At 35.2% G+C, this 15,087-nt stretch overlaps 1 protein-coding gene across 1 annotated transcript; it reads left to right on the plus strand.

Annotated features, from left to right (window-relative positions):
* The first annotated feature begins 13,119 nt into the window (after window positions 1-13,119).
* LOC147522738 (NAC domain-containing protein 100-like) lies at window positions 13,120-14,870 on the plus strand. Its single transcript, XM_086594968.1, is given in 5 exon segments — window positions 13,120-13,376; window positions 13,471-13,748; window positions 13,866-14,007; window positions 14,010-14,117; window positions 14,120-14,870. Coding segments are annotated over 5 exon segments (1,080 nt in total). The 5' UTR covers window positions 13,120-13,189; the 3' UTR covers window positions 14,485-14,870.
* Window positions 14,871-15,087: the final 217 nt, after the last annotated feature.

A 15,087-nucleotide genomic window follows, 5' to 3' on the forward strand; every position in this document is an offset into this window, starting at 1 on the left:
ATCCAATGGCGTCCAAAAATAGCAGTATAGAATGAGTTGACATCTAGGACGCTGAAGCGCGTGTTGATGCTCACTTTGTCTTCATTTGATCCCACTAAGACGGGTAGAATGATATCTCCGATAGGGTCAGCACGAGATCCATTGAAGCCGTAGAGAGGGGTTATTGGATCAATCATGACCAATTTGGGCAAGTTCATCTCCTTGATGGTTCGATAGAAAAAGATGTTGCATGAACTGCCTGGGTTGATGAGGACGCGTTTGACCGTCTAGTCGCTGATTTTGACATAGACTACCAGAGCGTCATTGTGAGGGAGACACACCTTGTTGAGGTCGGCCTCGGTGAAGGTGATGTCGCCTGAGCTGCGGCTGGCTATTCATGGAACAGGAGCCGCTTGGGAGGAGAATTGGTAGACCTCCTACAGAGCGCCTACTTGTCTCCTTTTTTCCCTAGAAGACGCGACAAAGTTGTCTTGGAATGTGATCATGTTGATTGTTCTGTGATTATCCCTGTCAGAAGAGTGCTGGCGGCGTTCATGTTGAGAACGCTCGTTGGAGCGTCCTCTAGAGTGCGAACGAGGTTGTTGGTGGTGGCGTGGAGGAGATCGGTTTCATTCTCGGTGGGCCTTGAGCTTGTGGTGTATAGTGTTTGATATGCCCAGCCTCGACGAGGTCTTGAAGATAGTGCTTGAGCATCCAGCAGTCGTTGGTCTCATGACACTTTGCTTTATGGAAAGCACAATACGGCTTTCTTGGTGTGTCTTCTAGCCTTTTTACCTCAGGTCGGTAATAGGCTGCCATTTTTACCTTTTCCAGTATGTAACTTGGAGATCTTGTAGGGATCGCAAACTCACGTTGAGATTGCATTATGTTTCCAGGCTTCTGTCTTGTTGTCTGGGTCGCTTATTAGATGATAGAGCAGCGTCTGATATTGCTGCGACTTCCTCCATTGGGATGTTGTCCTTCGCTAGTGACTCCTGCAACTTGATGTACTTGTCCACTCGGTTGTATAAGTCTTCCAATTTCTCAGGACACTCTTTCATGATCTCCCTGTATAACCAACTGCGCTTATTGATAGCCTTTGTGAAGGCTAACGTGGCGAAGGATTCCTAGAGGTCGTTATCCAAGGATAGCAACTCGGGTTTAAATTGTCCTAAGAAGGAGCAGAGTGATTCTTCCTTATCCTGGGATAATAGGAAGAGTGAATCTAGGTCGGTCTTTTTGCGTTGTTGTGGACGTAGTGGCTAGCGAACTGGTCTGTTAGCTTTTTGAAGCTGTCGATGGAGTTCGCTTCTAATGAGTAGAACCAATCGAGAGCTCCTTCCTTCAGGGTTGCAGGGAACAATCGGCATTGTAGGTGGTCGAAGTTGTGAGCACTGTAAAGTGCAAGGCTTTGGATGTAGCGAGCTACATGTTGATTAGGGCACGTACTGCCATCATACATCGCGAACCGCGGTTGTATGAAGTCGTGGGGGGCAGCTTTACTAAGTATCTCCGCTGTGAATGGGGATGCTCAATAAGTTTTGAGCATCTTCTAAATGATATGGGTTGCGTCCTTCTTTGTTGTGCTCTGGTCGATACGCTGGGAGAGACTGTTGATTTGCTGGTTGACCTCATTGATGCCGTCTTCTGCAGTGGTACCATTTGGGTTGTTTGTAGCGAACTGGTCTTTAAGTGCAACATTCTCCTGCCATAGCAGAGTGATGTTGTCGGTCATCGTTCCCATTTGGGAGACTAGGAGCTTGACTTGGTCTTGGAGGCTTTCCATACTTCGTGGGCTTGAGTTTTTGGTTGGAGATTGATTGAGGGTTTGTGAACTCAAGAAATCGAGCCACAGACGGTGCCAATGTAAATGATGTTTTTGGTAATCCTTACAAATGTAGGCTTGATCAAGGGATTGGGACAATTGGATTAAATTGATCGAGTTTGTAAGGACGAACTGCCTACGTATCAAGTTCTCTCTCTGGGGGGGGATCTTGAATCAGGTCAGACGTAGTTCCTCTTCTTCTTTATATAGGTGAGGGTACTCGCGCCTCCCCCTTTCCTGTGTCTAGTCAAGTTCTGAACTTGATGGCACTTAAAGAGCCATAAAGGTGTCCTGCGGTGGAGTAATGGCGAGTGCATTTGCAGCTCCGGTCTTTAAGGTGACAGCCAGGCCATACGTTACTAGCCGTTGAAGTGATGGACAATATGAGCGTTCTTGACGCTTGCCGTTCTGGATGCGGACGTTATGAGGGTGTAGCGTTCTGGGTGCTAATGAGGTTGCATGACCATAGAGTAATTGATCTTGAGCGACCTGGACGCATAGATGAGTGTTACCGTCTTTGTGTGCTGTACACGTGCTTAATATTATTGGAAATGTATATTACTCCCTCACAAGTATATGCCTTTTGTGACTAATATGATATGTCTTTTGTGACTAATATGATAAAGCAATGATTATTAAATGACCAAGGCTACTTAACACTGGTTTAGGCTATAGTTCAGGATTTCATAATGGCCAAAATTCCAACAACTCCAAATGCTGGAATTCCAACTAGATTCTAGATATATTTCAAACTCTATATTATTGTGTCGATACTATTTTGATGTTTTCAAAAACTGAAATATTCTTTTCGTTTGGAATCATGAACATTGGTCTAAACTAGTAGGGTCCCTAATCTTCTTGGGACCCCGATTTGTGTTGAGGCGGACTCACAAAAAAAAAATTATTACAAGTATGTCATTGGTTTCAAAAATCTAAAAAAAAAATTATTACAAAGTATGCCATTGATTCCCAAAAATTGAATTGAAACCACAAACTTAAATGACCATTTGGAGTCGTTTGGACTAAGTCCCAAACGACTTGGCACACCGTTGGGACTTAGTCCAACGACCCGACCACACCGGTCAAGAGCCAAAAAAACGTAACTTTGAATTTTTTCAAAGTTCAAATCCCAACGACATGACCACATCGTTTTGAACTAAGTCCAAACGGTGTGACCATATTGTTGGAGACTTAGTCCAAAACGGATTGGCCATATCGTTGGGGATTTTTCTAAGTCCAAACGGTGTGACCATTTTTTATAAGTCGAATTAAACGGCATATGGCCACATCATTTTGGACTCGGTCGAACGGTGTGGCCATGTCGTTTGGGATTTGAATTTTGAAAAAAATTCAAAGTTATGTTTTTTGGCTCTTAGGTGTGGTAGGTCGTTTTGGACTAAGTCCCAACGGTGTGGCCAAGTTGTTTGGGATTTAGTCCAAAACGACCTAACCGGTCGTTTAAGTTCGGAGTTTTCAATTCAATTTTGGGAATCAACGGTATAATTATCAGAATAATTTTTTTTTTTAGATTTTTCAAAAAAGGCACACTTGTAATAATTTTTTGTTTTGGGAGTCCAAACAACACAATTGGGGTCCAAGCAAGAATAAATGCCAATTAGTATATACTTAATATGAAGTATAAAATATGAGCATGTCTTGGTCTTGTGAGATGTATGGTCTTGCAGGTAATGTGGGCCTTTGGATCACGCCTTTGGATCAGTACTTTTGCCATGCAATACACACGCACCCCTTGGTATGAGTGGCCCAGATTTGATAGCATACCATACGATCTGCGTACCATAGATTTAGCCATAAAATATATGAATAAATAAAACTGGTGAAAATAAATAATACCATTTTATGTTTTTCACATATGCGGAAGCTAAAAAATGACAAATTTCAACATGTAACGCCATCAATCAAGAAATTGATTTGATCGGACTGTTTCTCAAATAACGTCTAATCACAAAAAGTTCATCTCTTATTTTCTAAATTGGATTTATCTAATGATTTCTTGATCATCCAAAAAGGTACTCCATTGATTGCGTTTGCTAATCATAAATATAACTTCACTTAAAAGTCCTACGCTTGGGCCTTAAAAGTCCTACGCTCATGTGGAGAATTTTTTTGCTCCTTGGGCTATTTGCTCATTGCGTCATTGGCGAGTAAAATCTAAACATGTAGCAGAGTTTTCATAGGAGCCAGCTGTTACATAACGTGAGAGGACGGGAGACGTTTATGACAAAAAATAATTAGTCCCTGAAAATATGTGGAAACTGCAAAATAATAATTACATCGAATCTCCTGCCCACTTCTTCTTTCGAATCTCCTGCCCACTTCTTTTTCCGCTTTGGTGACGATGTTCTACATGTTTTAAACTTCCAAAATCACTACTTTAATTATTATAAAATTGCAAGAAAGTTTAGACACATTGTATAAGGTGTGAAGTTTGCCATATCATTGTAATTGTTCTTTAATGAAAGTATGGGTGCTCAATTGCCTTTGGTATTCTTTGGCTCTTTTAAATAAGAAAATAGTACCTAATTGTTAGGGGTGAGATGTGTTGCTTTCAAAAGTTTTATGGATCAACGATCATAGAATAATGCATATGTGATTCCATAATATTCATCCAAAATCATAATTCTTTATGAAATCATATTAAAATACCAATAAACACTTTTTGCAGCATGCACAATTTGTTCTACCTTAATTTATAACAATTTTCAATCCGGAATCACAGACTTGAGATGGTTGAGTTTTCTGCAATCCAATTTTTTTTTTTATAATCGAAGAGAGAAGAACAGAAGTTTATGATTTTCTGTCTCAAACGTCTCCCCATTCTCTCACGTTATGTAATATATCTGGCTCCTATGAATACTCTGCCACGTATTTAGATTTTACTCGCCAATGACCCAATGAGCAAATAACCCAGTGAGCAAAAAATTCTCTGCTGGAGTGTGGGTGTGATGCTAAATGGGTCCAGTCCTTTAGACCTGAAGTAGACTTCTAACATATCTCATCTCAAGCACCTACTCCTCTAGTAAAAGTTATCAGAGAGTGATGGGCTTATGGCCTATGGGAATGTTATTAGGAGGATATTAGGAAGAAGATTCTTCTTCGCACTTTAAATGAATGTTGACATCTAATGGAAAATATCAAATGAAAGTCTATAATAAAGTCAAGCAATGCCACATACAATATTGTATCATTAAAGCAATAATATAATACTTGAATTTTTATACTCGTAAAACGATTCAAAAAATGAGGAAGGTTACAAACTAACAAATTGGACTCACCGGAGCCACGTGAAATGGGCATCCTTGTGAGGATCATAGTTTGGATTCGTTAATAATTAATCAAAGAGTCAATTCAAAAAATTCGTTTTCAAGAAAGATTGAAAAACTTTATATTTTAAAAGTTTTAAATATACAAAAATAAATCGTTGTACATGTAATAACAAAAGTACTGGTGTTGGATAGGATGCTCATTGATCTGTCTTATCCAACAAATAATTAGAAGTATGTATATAGTTCATGAATATCTGTAATATATTTATACATTTTATTCACTAATTGACACACTGATAATTTGGTATAGTCACTCATAGAGTCATAGCATAGGGATCAATTGGATGATTTGAGAGATCTTCAAGTGAGAATCGATAATTAGCAATGAAGACACACAACTAACTTATTTGTAGCAAACAAAATCAATCTTTCAATTCTCTTGAAAACGCCTATTGTTTGCTTAGCACTTTGACCCTCTTATCCTGTGTAAATAATTAGGTGTACTGTGAGCATGAAGTGATAATGATGAAATTTGAAGTCCATTGCCTCATATATGTGTAGGGCATCATTGACTCATTTGCTCATTAGTCACGATAAAGTTGAAAGATGTATCATTCTTTAAGGCTGAGTCCAATAACTCTCTATCCCTTTAAAAGTAGAGCTAAAGTCAACATATTTTACTCTCTATCATTAATTTTCTCTTTATATATACAAAGGATTTTACTCTCTATCTCTATTTTACTCTCTATTGCCTCATATATGTGTAGGACATCATTGACTCATTTGCTCATTAGTTCACGATAAAGTTGAAAGATGTATCATTCTTTAAGGCTAGATGTATCGAATCCAATGGGCTCCTATCCCTTTAAAAGTAGAAATTTTAAAAGTCAACATATTTTACTATGTATATATAGAAAAAATAGAGATAGAAAAAAATCCTTTCAGATATATACATGTAAAAATAATGATAGAAAGAAAATATATTGACTTTTAAATTTCTATTTTGTTGACTTTAATTTCTATTTTATTGACTTTAACACTACTTTTAAAGGGATAGGGAGCCATTGGACTCAGCCTAAGTCGTAGGAATGTTGACATTGGCAAATTTCTTCACTGGTTCTACTAATAATGCTAAACTAGCAGTTTGTGTCGAAGAACAATATGCATTATGCAATCAGGACATTCTCTCAAGGAATGCTTTTCAAGTTAAATATTGACTTCTGAGACTATTACGCCAAAAAAGAGCTTCTATAAAAAAAAAATAAATAAAATCCGGGTTCAAGTAGTGTTCCTCCAATATAGAAGTGTTTTACATAATAATTTCTATGTATTTGTATATCAAAAATACAATTTATTAACCTATTGGGCCTGCTAATGTGCTTGGCAGGTCCGAAATTGTGGCATTCCTGTTTTGTTGGTAGGAAAAACAAATTATTTAAGTAGGGAAGACTTTCGAATTCTGTTATTTCGCTTCATCCACACTTCCGTTACTAGTGCAGTTGACAGTCAGACAAAATAGGACATGAAAATTTAATGGCAATTTGGTCAGTTGCTTCTTCATAGTTCATCCTAACGAATTTTTTGTTTTCAATAAGAACCTCAGTCCAAGGTTCAAATCATCTGAAAAAATGCAACAATATTCTGTATTTTGGGTTTTTGGTTTTTCAATGTAATAAGTTGGGATCCTAAACAGTGAACACTGTTCTAGTTTGCCTGTTATTAGGATGTTGCGACTCCATATACCTTCGCTTTCTGATAAGCTTGGCTATCTTCCTTTCCATTGCAGCGTTGGGCCTTTGGCTATATAAACTCTTATGACACTATATATTCTTCCATATATTTCTCAATTTGATAATTTAAAATTGGCCAAGCATTCAACATGTTTACAGGAACATGTTGTCAAATTTGCTTTAAACTCTGACGAATTTGGCTGCAGCAGAGTATTAACTAATATTGAATCCCAAGGTATGGGTAAAATTTGTCTTTAGGCCTATGTGTGTGCAACAATGGCCCAAACAAAACACTCTAATTCGCCATCATTGTCTGGACTTCTCGTACTGAATTATGGATAAAGTTTGCGTTCCATGCCGGCTGGTTGTTGATGTATATCCTCGCATTCTCCTGAGTTATCTAATAGATGTACTATCCATCATTGTGATCATGTATAAACGTATGATCTGGATTAGTTATAACTGCTGATTAATGATCATAAAATTTCAGTTGTTTCCATAGCTGCTCTTATCGCTGTAAGTTTTATGAAATTTATTTATGATTAAGCTAAGTTAGCTAACTAATAGTAATGTAATGATCGCTAACATACAAATCTCAGTTATGTTGTCAACTTGTCAAGTGAAGTAGCTTAACTGGTTTTGTTAATATATTCTGATGCCAGTGTGCCCTGACCAGGTAGCCGTTTTGTATTAGAGACTGTCAGACTGCATATGCCCATTTTCCTGTATCCTGTTAGTAGGGTACCCAACTGTCCCAACCTTAACAGCAAATATGTGGATCATGTTTCTCATATTATATGGAATTGAAGAACATAGGTGATGTCGTTGTTGTCAGGACTTCTTTACAGAACTGGTAATAGACTGGGATCACTGATCTGATCAATGCCCAAACTCTCTAGCTCCTTTAAGATCTTCATTATTCTGCATGTTTAAAAATCAGAACAAATATGGAAAATAATATGCAAAGAAACTAAAATATTGCACTGATCAAGTGATATTAACCATCTAATCAAACTTTTTGACCCGCGATCTACAACAAGAGAAACGAATATAACTGTGTGGATGGACAATTTTCTCATCTGATTGTGGTAATTCATATGATCCAACAATATAAGGATCACAGAATTAAGTACATTCATATCTGATTTCCTACCCGAACTTAGTTGCGTTGCATAAGAAATTGAAAAGAAGTCAAGAATTGAAGTTGCATTTTAAAATTTTGCATATTTGACTCGTATCTCTACACTATATCATAGCCGGGTTATCAGGAACTACACTTCTCAACGGAATAGGCTATTTCTAATCTCTCATGTTTTACAATTTAGAAACACCTCCCTCAATTATTCTAATCAGCTCCTTCCGTTTTAAATAATTTACAAAAAACTCTTTCATTGAAATTAGAATTAGTTTTCATATTATTTAAAATAATTTAGAAAACCTCCCTCACGCAACTGAAATTATAATCAACCTCTCTTAATTTTTTATATTATATTTTAAAGATGTCAGAGCGATAGGTTTAAAGATTTGAAAAAAACCTATGCGTAGCCCAGTTCCGCATACTTGTTAATATAAAGTTACACTGATTTTGATTCGAATCTAGTCTAAAAATTTATCTATTCACAACTCTCTAAATATGGAGATCCATCATATATGTTGACCGAAATTTGAGTGGATTAATTTGACTGAAGTTGTCGCATTCGTTTTGGCCATCAGATCACCTGCCTTACACAAGAGCGGTATACTATAGTCTCTTAAGTTGAAATAGCAAAATCACAGTAAGCTCCAAAACAAAAACAGATATGGCTGAGATGCCTTGGTTGTTATAAACAAAACCAACCAAGATTTTACCACCTCACACAATCTCAGATCTGCATATCATATGTATTATTAGTTGGTTGCAACCCAAAGTCTTTGGATACATATTTAAATGCCATTGTTTCTTCTAGAGGTCAGCGAGGAAATCTGTTCTTAGGTGTCTAATAATCTCCGTATAGCCTTGAGATACTTTACAAGAACCTTTTTAATGGATTGGATTTTCTGACAAATGTCCATAGGTCGGTCACATTGTGCATTTGTAATAGAAGTAATGCATCACACATGTCATGAGCATGACACCTTAAGAATAACTAAACTGTATTTAATTAACCAAGTAGGACTAAAAATTGAGAAATATATACACCTATGCTAAAGTATTCGAAACTTAAAATAAGCTAATTGAGGTAGTGTCCCTTAAAAATATTAAATATCTGAGATCGATTAGTATTTTGAAATCTATATATATTACAGTCTGAGGACTAGTAGTCTTAAGATAAATTCGTACTTATTTAGCAAAAAAAAAACTGAAGATATATTCGGAGTACAGTACTCTAATCTTAATTGTTGTCCCATTATACTTTTGTCTTTTCAATTCCGTAGTAGATGAAAGTCAGTATCTATGTATAAATATACTCGTAGAATACGAAAGTCCAATGGCCATAACAGCTATATTTGTCATTTTGCATCAACTTTTTTGTAATTTTTGTTAATTTTGTTTGTATTGTTGGGTATATTGAATAAGCATTTCACATTAATATGAGTATGCACAGATTGGTGATTTGTGGGGGTAACTAAGCAAATGCCAAATTAGATTATTTTTCCTTTGTCTTTGTGGTAGTTAGGGATGTCTATGTTGCCCAAAATCCGAAAAAAAAAAAAAAAAACCCCGCTCCGAACCAGAACTGTGTAGTGGTCAATTTTTTAGACGAGTAAATCAAGGAGAATATATATTGTTATACCTTTCATATTTCCACTATTGACATTTTTCAATGCAATGAAGTTTGCCTAAAATGAAAAATAAAAATCATGAGTGGTCTCTGTGGGCCAGTGTAATAAATTGGTTGAATATTTTTCATTTTCAACTGTATTCAATTTATAGTTTGGGATTTCGAAATTATTAGAATTCCAACAAATTTAAAAACCGAAATTTATAATATTTCGGCTCATGTTATATTTGAAATTATCAATATTTCAACTCTATACTGTTTTTTCTGATTTTTTAAAATACCAAAATATTGGACGGAATTCCGTTCAGAATAATAAACACTGATTCAATCAAATGGAGCAAAATATTCATTTTCATTTTCAACCCATCTTAACTATTTACAAGTTTTTTCAGGGAAAAAACCCTCAAGACTTCCTAATACTTCTGTACTTTTTTTTTCCTAATAAAAGTTTTTCAACTCATTTTTTTTTTCTTTTTTTTAAATGTTTGTACGAAATTCTTACCTGATACAAGCCAAAAAATTGTATCTAACCGAAAATATGATCAGAAAATCTCTACTTACAAATTCGTCCAATAAAAGTATTAATTTTCAACAATTAGTTAGGTTTGATTGACATCAGTATATATTCAACTCAAGAGATTCAAAGTTTTTTTATTTTAACTATTTAAATACTCTGAGCTCATAAGCAAAATCTTACAAAATTCAACTAGCTGACCCTCTAATTATTTCCACACGTGTGGCTTTTAAAAAAATAAACTCCTCCACGCTTGGCGGGTTTTCAACGAACCTTATGAAGCCACGTCACTATATTTTGTCGTGACTTCTGTCGGGAATGAAGGAAGCAGGGCCCACATGCGCCAGCTAGACATAAACTAATGTTAGTTGTCAACCCTTGGGTTAGTTTAGCACATGACTAAACAGTAGTAAATTGACACGTGTCTGGTTAGTAACATTTTCGTACCGGTTGCGGCGGCACTGTCAATTCCTTTTGTCAGATGTATACGTGGCAAGATATGGACGTTGACTGTTGGAAAGAATTTTGACCGTGGATCTCCCTACTTACGGATACGATTGAAATTCCTCAGATGCGGTTAACGAGGCACGTGTCACCTTTAGCAAGCACAGTTCTTTGATTGGGAAATGAAGCTTTATATTATTTTTGTTTAATTACAAAAATAAAATATTATCATAATCTACTGACTCACCAATATAATTACCTCAATACCCTCTTCACTGTATAATGACATCTTTTCGTGAATTTAAAGATTTTATACATGTATGGCAGTGTAATACACCTAATTAGCTTTAATATACTTTCTAACTATGGAACTGTATATGATGTGCACAACTGAACGATTATAGTTCAACATTACGCAATTTTCGATTTATTATGCATTCAAACTTTCCTTTCGTAAATAGTAGTCTGTCATGTAAACGTGCACGCGAGCGAATAATTTTTTTCCATCTGCCTGGTATTTTGTTAAAAAAAAAAAAAAAAACTTCAATTATACATTGGTACTACAGACTCAAATTAATTTGCCTAAACGTAGGTGATGTACACAGAATATAGTTAGTTTTATTTTTCTATCAAATTTAAGCATGCATCTAAAATCTTAAAACAAGGATAACATGTCAAATTGCTAAGCTCCTCGAATGAGTCGTAGGTTAACAATTGTAACCATTTGACGGATGAGAAATGATATAATTATATCCATTTTTTGGGCCAAAATCTATCAATTCAAGAGGCAGTTCATTAATTACTGTTTTAATTGACATTAAACTTAACGTACAATTTATGTATAATTGCACATCATTTACAGAATTACTTGAATAGGCTAGTTCCGACAAAATCTTATCCCTCCCAATGTCTAGTTATAATTGTGATCCCTTCAATCTCACATTTTCTCAAAATAGAAAATAGAATAGACACCAAACAAACATTTTTTTGACATATAAAACACCAGACAGACATGTCTCAACCATATTATGAAAAAAAAGGAAGAGGATAGCAAACTATTTTGGGATATAAATGATAAAAAGAATATTAATAACAAAAGTTATTTCTTCTGGTTTCAGATGGCCGGAATGTAAGTGGAGTCATGGCCATTTGGCATGAATAAAGAGACTTTATACAAATTTTTGAAATACGCGTATGTTAGCTTTCGTAACCTTAATTTCATGATATGTGTTCAGGCAGTTGCTATTGCGATAAGAAGTTTTGGTGGGATGCATTCTAAGTTTTCTAACACAATAATGAAAAAGGAACAATGCTCAAAGTTTAATTTCATATTAAAATTCATTGTGCCTGAATGAAATTAAATTTAGGAGTCCTATTTTTTCATTGAAAACATATCATGAAATTATAAGAGTACTTAAATTATAAACTAGTGTGAGGGTATGACATAATCGTATTGCGCACATAAAGCATAGCACATTCATACCTTCAAATAACTTGGTCAGTTGGTCTGAATGGTATTTTCTCCTAGTTAATTCTGAAATTCCGTTTTTGTCAACGAATAGGTTGGGTCAAAATTTCATAAAGAAAAATCAAGTAATTGGGCTGACCATCAGTCCATCAGCATGTAAATTGAAAATTTTATATCTAAATTTAAATTTGCATATCTAAATATACTATGTAACTTTAAATTTTCATATGAAAATGTACATATAGTGTACCAATGTAAATTTAAATTTTCATAAATTTAAATACGATATCGTTAGTCCGGTTTGTTCTTGAGCCGAAATTATAAATAAAAAATTATTACGTATGATGACATCAGCCAGATTTTGGATTTATGGGAAAAATATTATTGGGCTTTGTCTTTAGGTTGTAATGTTTGTAAAGAAATATAGAATTTTAATAAGTCCAATCCGGTGAACCCATAAAAATGAAATTAAAAGATAAATACATTTTGCAAAAAAAAGAAAGAGAAACACCAATCTGTTTACGTAAAACAACATAGAAAACATGTTGTGTACCAAAATAAGTATATTCTTATTAGGCAAATGGCATATGGCAATGGTTAAAATGGTCTTCGAATTCATAAAATGAGTACATCTTATGGACAAATTCTGTTAATCTTATTACTCAATTAGCAGTATTTATTGATATATTTATTTATGGGGGTTGTTTTCAGTTTTCATACAAAGAATGCTGTCTGGGTGAAATGTATTTAGTCAAAAGAAAGCAGAATTTGTAACTATAAAAAGTTAAAGAGAACTAAAACCCACCAACTTGGTTGCCTTTACAAATCACGTTTCTTACTCGTCATGAATCAGTATTTAAAGATGGTTTTGTTCCTCAACACTCTTTTCTTAACAGCTTCTTTCAATTTCTTAGTTCAGAAACTCTTTTAGTTCATGACCCGGCCTTTTTCTCTTCTCCCTCTAGTACCTCCTTTAAACCTTGTCACTTCCCTTTTTGTTTGATTTCTTTCTTTGTTATTTGTGTTTGGCACTCTTGTTGTAGATATTTACTGCCATTTCATTCATTCCCATTTGATATTTTAGTCTACTTTTGCTGTTTACTTCTCGAAGACACATAGAAGTGTTTTTCATTAAGACCATTTGATCCAGAAAGAAAAGGCCTCAAGGGTGTTGCTAGATATGGAAAATGTTTCTAGCCTTGGTAAAGTTGATGAGCAAATGGATTTGCCACCTGGTTTTCGATTTCACCCTACTGATGAAGAGCTTATAACTCAATATCTCTCCAAGAAGGTTGTTGATAGCTGCTTTAATGCTAGAGCAATTGGTGAAGTTGATTTGAACAAGTGTGAACCATGGGAATTGCCATGTAAGTTTCTTAAATAAACAGATTATTTTCAATGCTTTCTCTGATTATCTATGTCCTTATTTTTGACATAATTTTCGTGTTTTTGCAATTGAAGGGAGAGCTAAAATGGGAGAGAAAGAGTGGTACTTCTTCTGTGTTAGAGACAGAAAATACCCAACTGGTTTAAGGACTAATAGAGCAACAGAAGCTGGATACTGGAAAGCCACAGGGAAAGATAAAGAGATTTATAGAGCTAAAACCCTTGTTGGGATGAAGAAAACTCTTGTTTTCTACAAAGGAAGAGCTCCAAAAGGTGAAAAAACTAATTGGGTTATGCATGAATACAGACTTGAGGGAAAGCACTCTCTTTACAATCTCCCCAAAACAGCTAAGGTAAGAAACCGTTTTCTTATTTCTTTTATTGTCTTGCTTTTCCCTCTGTTTTCCCTCTGTTCTTAGTAGTTTGTTGATGGGTTTTTTCTTACTTCCATTTTCATTTCTTGTTTGCAGAATGAATGGGTACTTTGCAGGATTTTTCAAAAGAGTTCTGGTGGGAAGAAAATTCATGTTCCTGGTTTGTTGTACAAAAGCTCCTTTGGCGACGACTTGGGTCCTTCGCTTTTGCCACCATTAATGGATCCTTCACCTTATACTTGCAAAACAAACCAGTTGCTTCTGAGGCAACTCACGTGACCTGCTTCTCCAACCAAATGGAGGGTCAGAAAAACCAGGAAGAGATGATTGATTGTTTCAATTCTCACCTTTTTCTACCCCTACAAATCCTTCCGATAACATCTCGCAATCTTCATTACTGTTGTCCAAATATTCACTTCCAAACTCACTTTACTCCACTCATCATACTCACCCAAACCTTTCCAATTTTCAATACCAAGGTTCTAACTTCATTCAAGCTTGGTTAGAAAACCAAGGTTCAGCAATGAAACAGAATTTCAAAACAGAAAGAGAGATGGTTAGTATTTCACAAGAAACAGGCCTAACTACTGATATGAACACTGAAATCTCATCAGTCGTATCGAATCATGACATGGGTCGGCGATCTTTCGATGATCAGCAAGATCCTTCTCCTTCTACTGAACCAGTAGACCTTGATTGTTTATGGAATTATTGAAGAAGCATGAAAATACAGAATATACCAAAGCGAGGCTGAGAAAGACAGCCAATTTTTTTAAGATTTTATTATAATTATGATTATTGTCTTGATTTAGTAGCGTGTGTATGTACAGAATTTATGCATACAAATAAGATTAATAGAACAAAAAAGACATTGTCATAATGTCATGTATTATAAGAAATGATTCTTCTGTACTTAGTTTTTCATTTCTTTTTGGATTCTTATTTACTTGGATTCTTCAATCAATCTGTAATGTGAGACAGAAACAAATCCAGGGTGCGTCGACCTAAAATTAAGGTATATGAATGTATAGAGATTTCAGAATAATTTTTGTTTGTCTAACTGTACCCAAACTGTTTGGGAAATAAGATTTATTTGGTCGATATCTCATCTTAGTATGAATTTATTACAATATCCACATCCACTCCTGTGGATTTTAGTGTTTATTTCATCAACGACATGAGTTGCATTATGTGCTTATTTTTGCAGTCTTTCTAAATTAATAATACGTGGGTCCTTATTGTTTTTGTTTTTTATATTTTGGTTTTGGTAATGTGGGGTTGAAATCACTAACCTCACAGTTGTAATACCATTCAGAAA

This window comes from Coptis chinensis, chromosome 1 (assembly GCF_015680905.1).
Source record: "Coptis chinensis isolate HL-2020 chromosome 1, ASM1568090v1, whole genome shotgun sequence".
NCBI lineage: Eukaryota > Viridiplantae > Streptophyta > Magnoliopsida > Ranunculales > Ranunculaceae > Coptis > Coptis chinensis.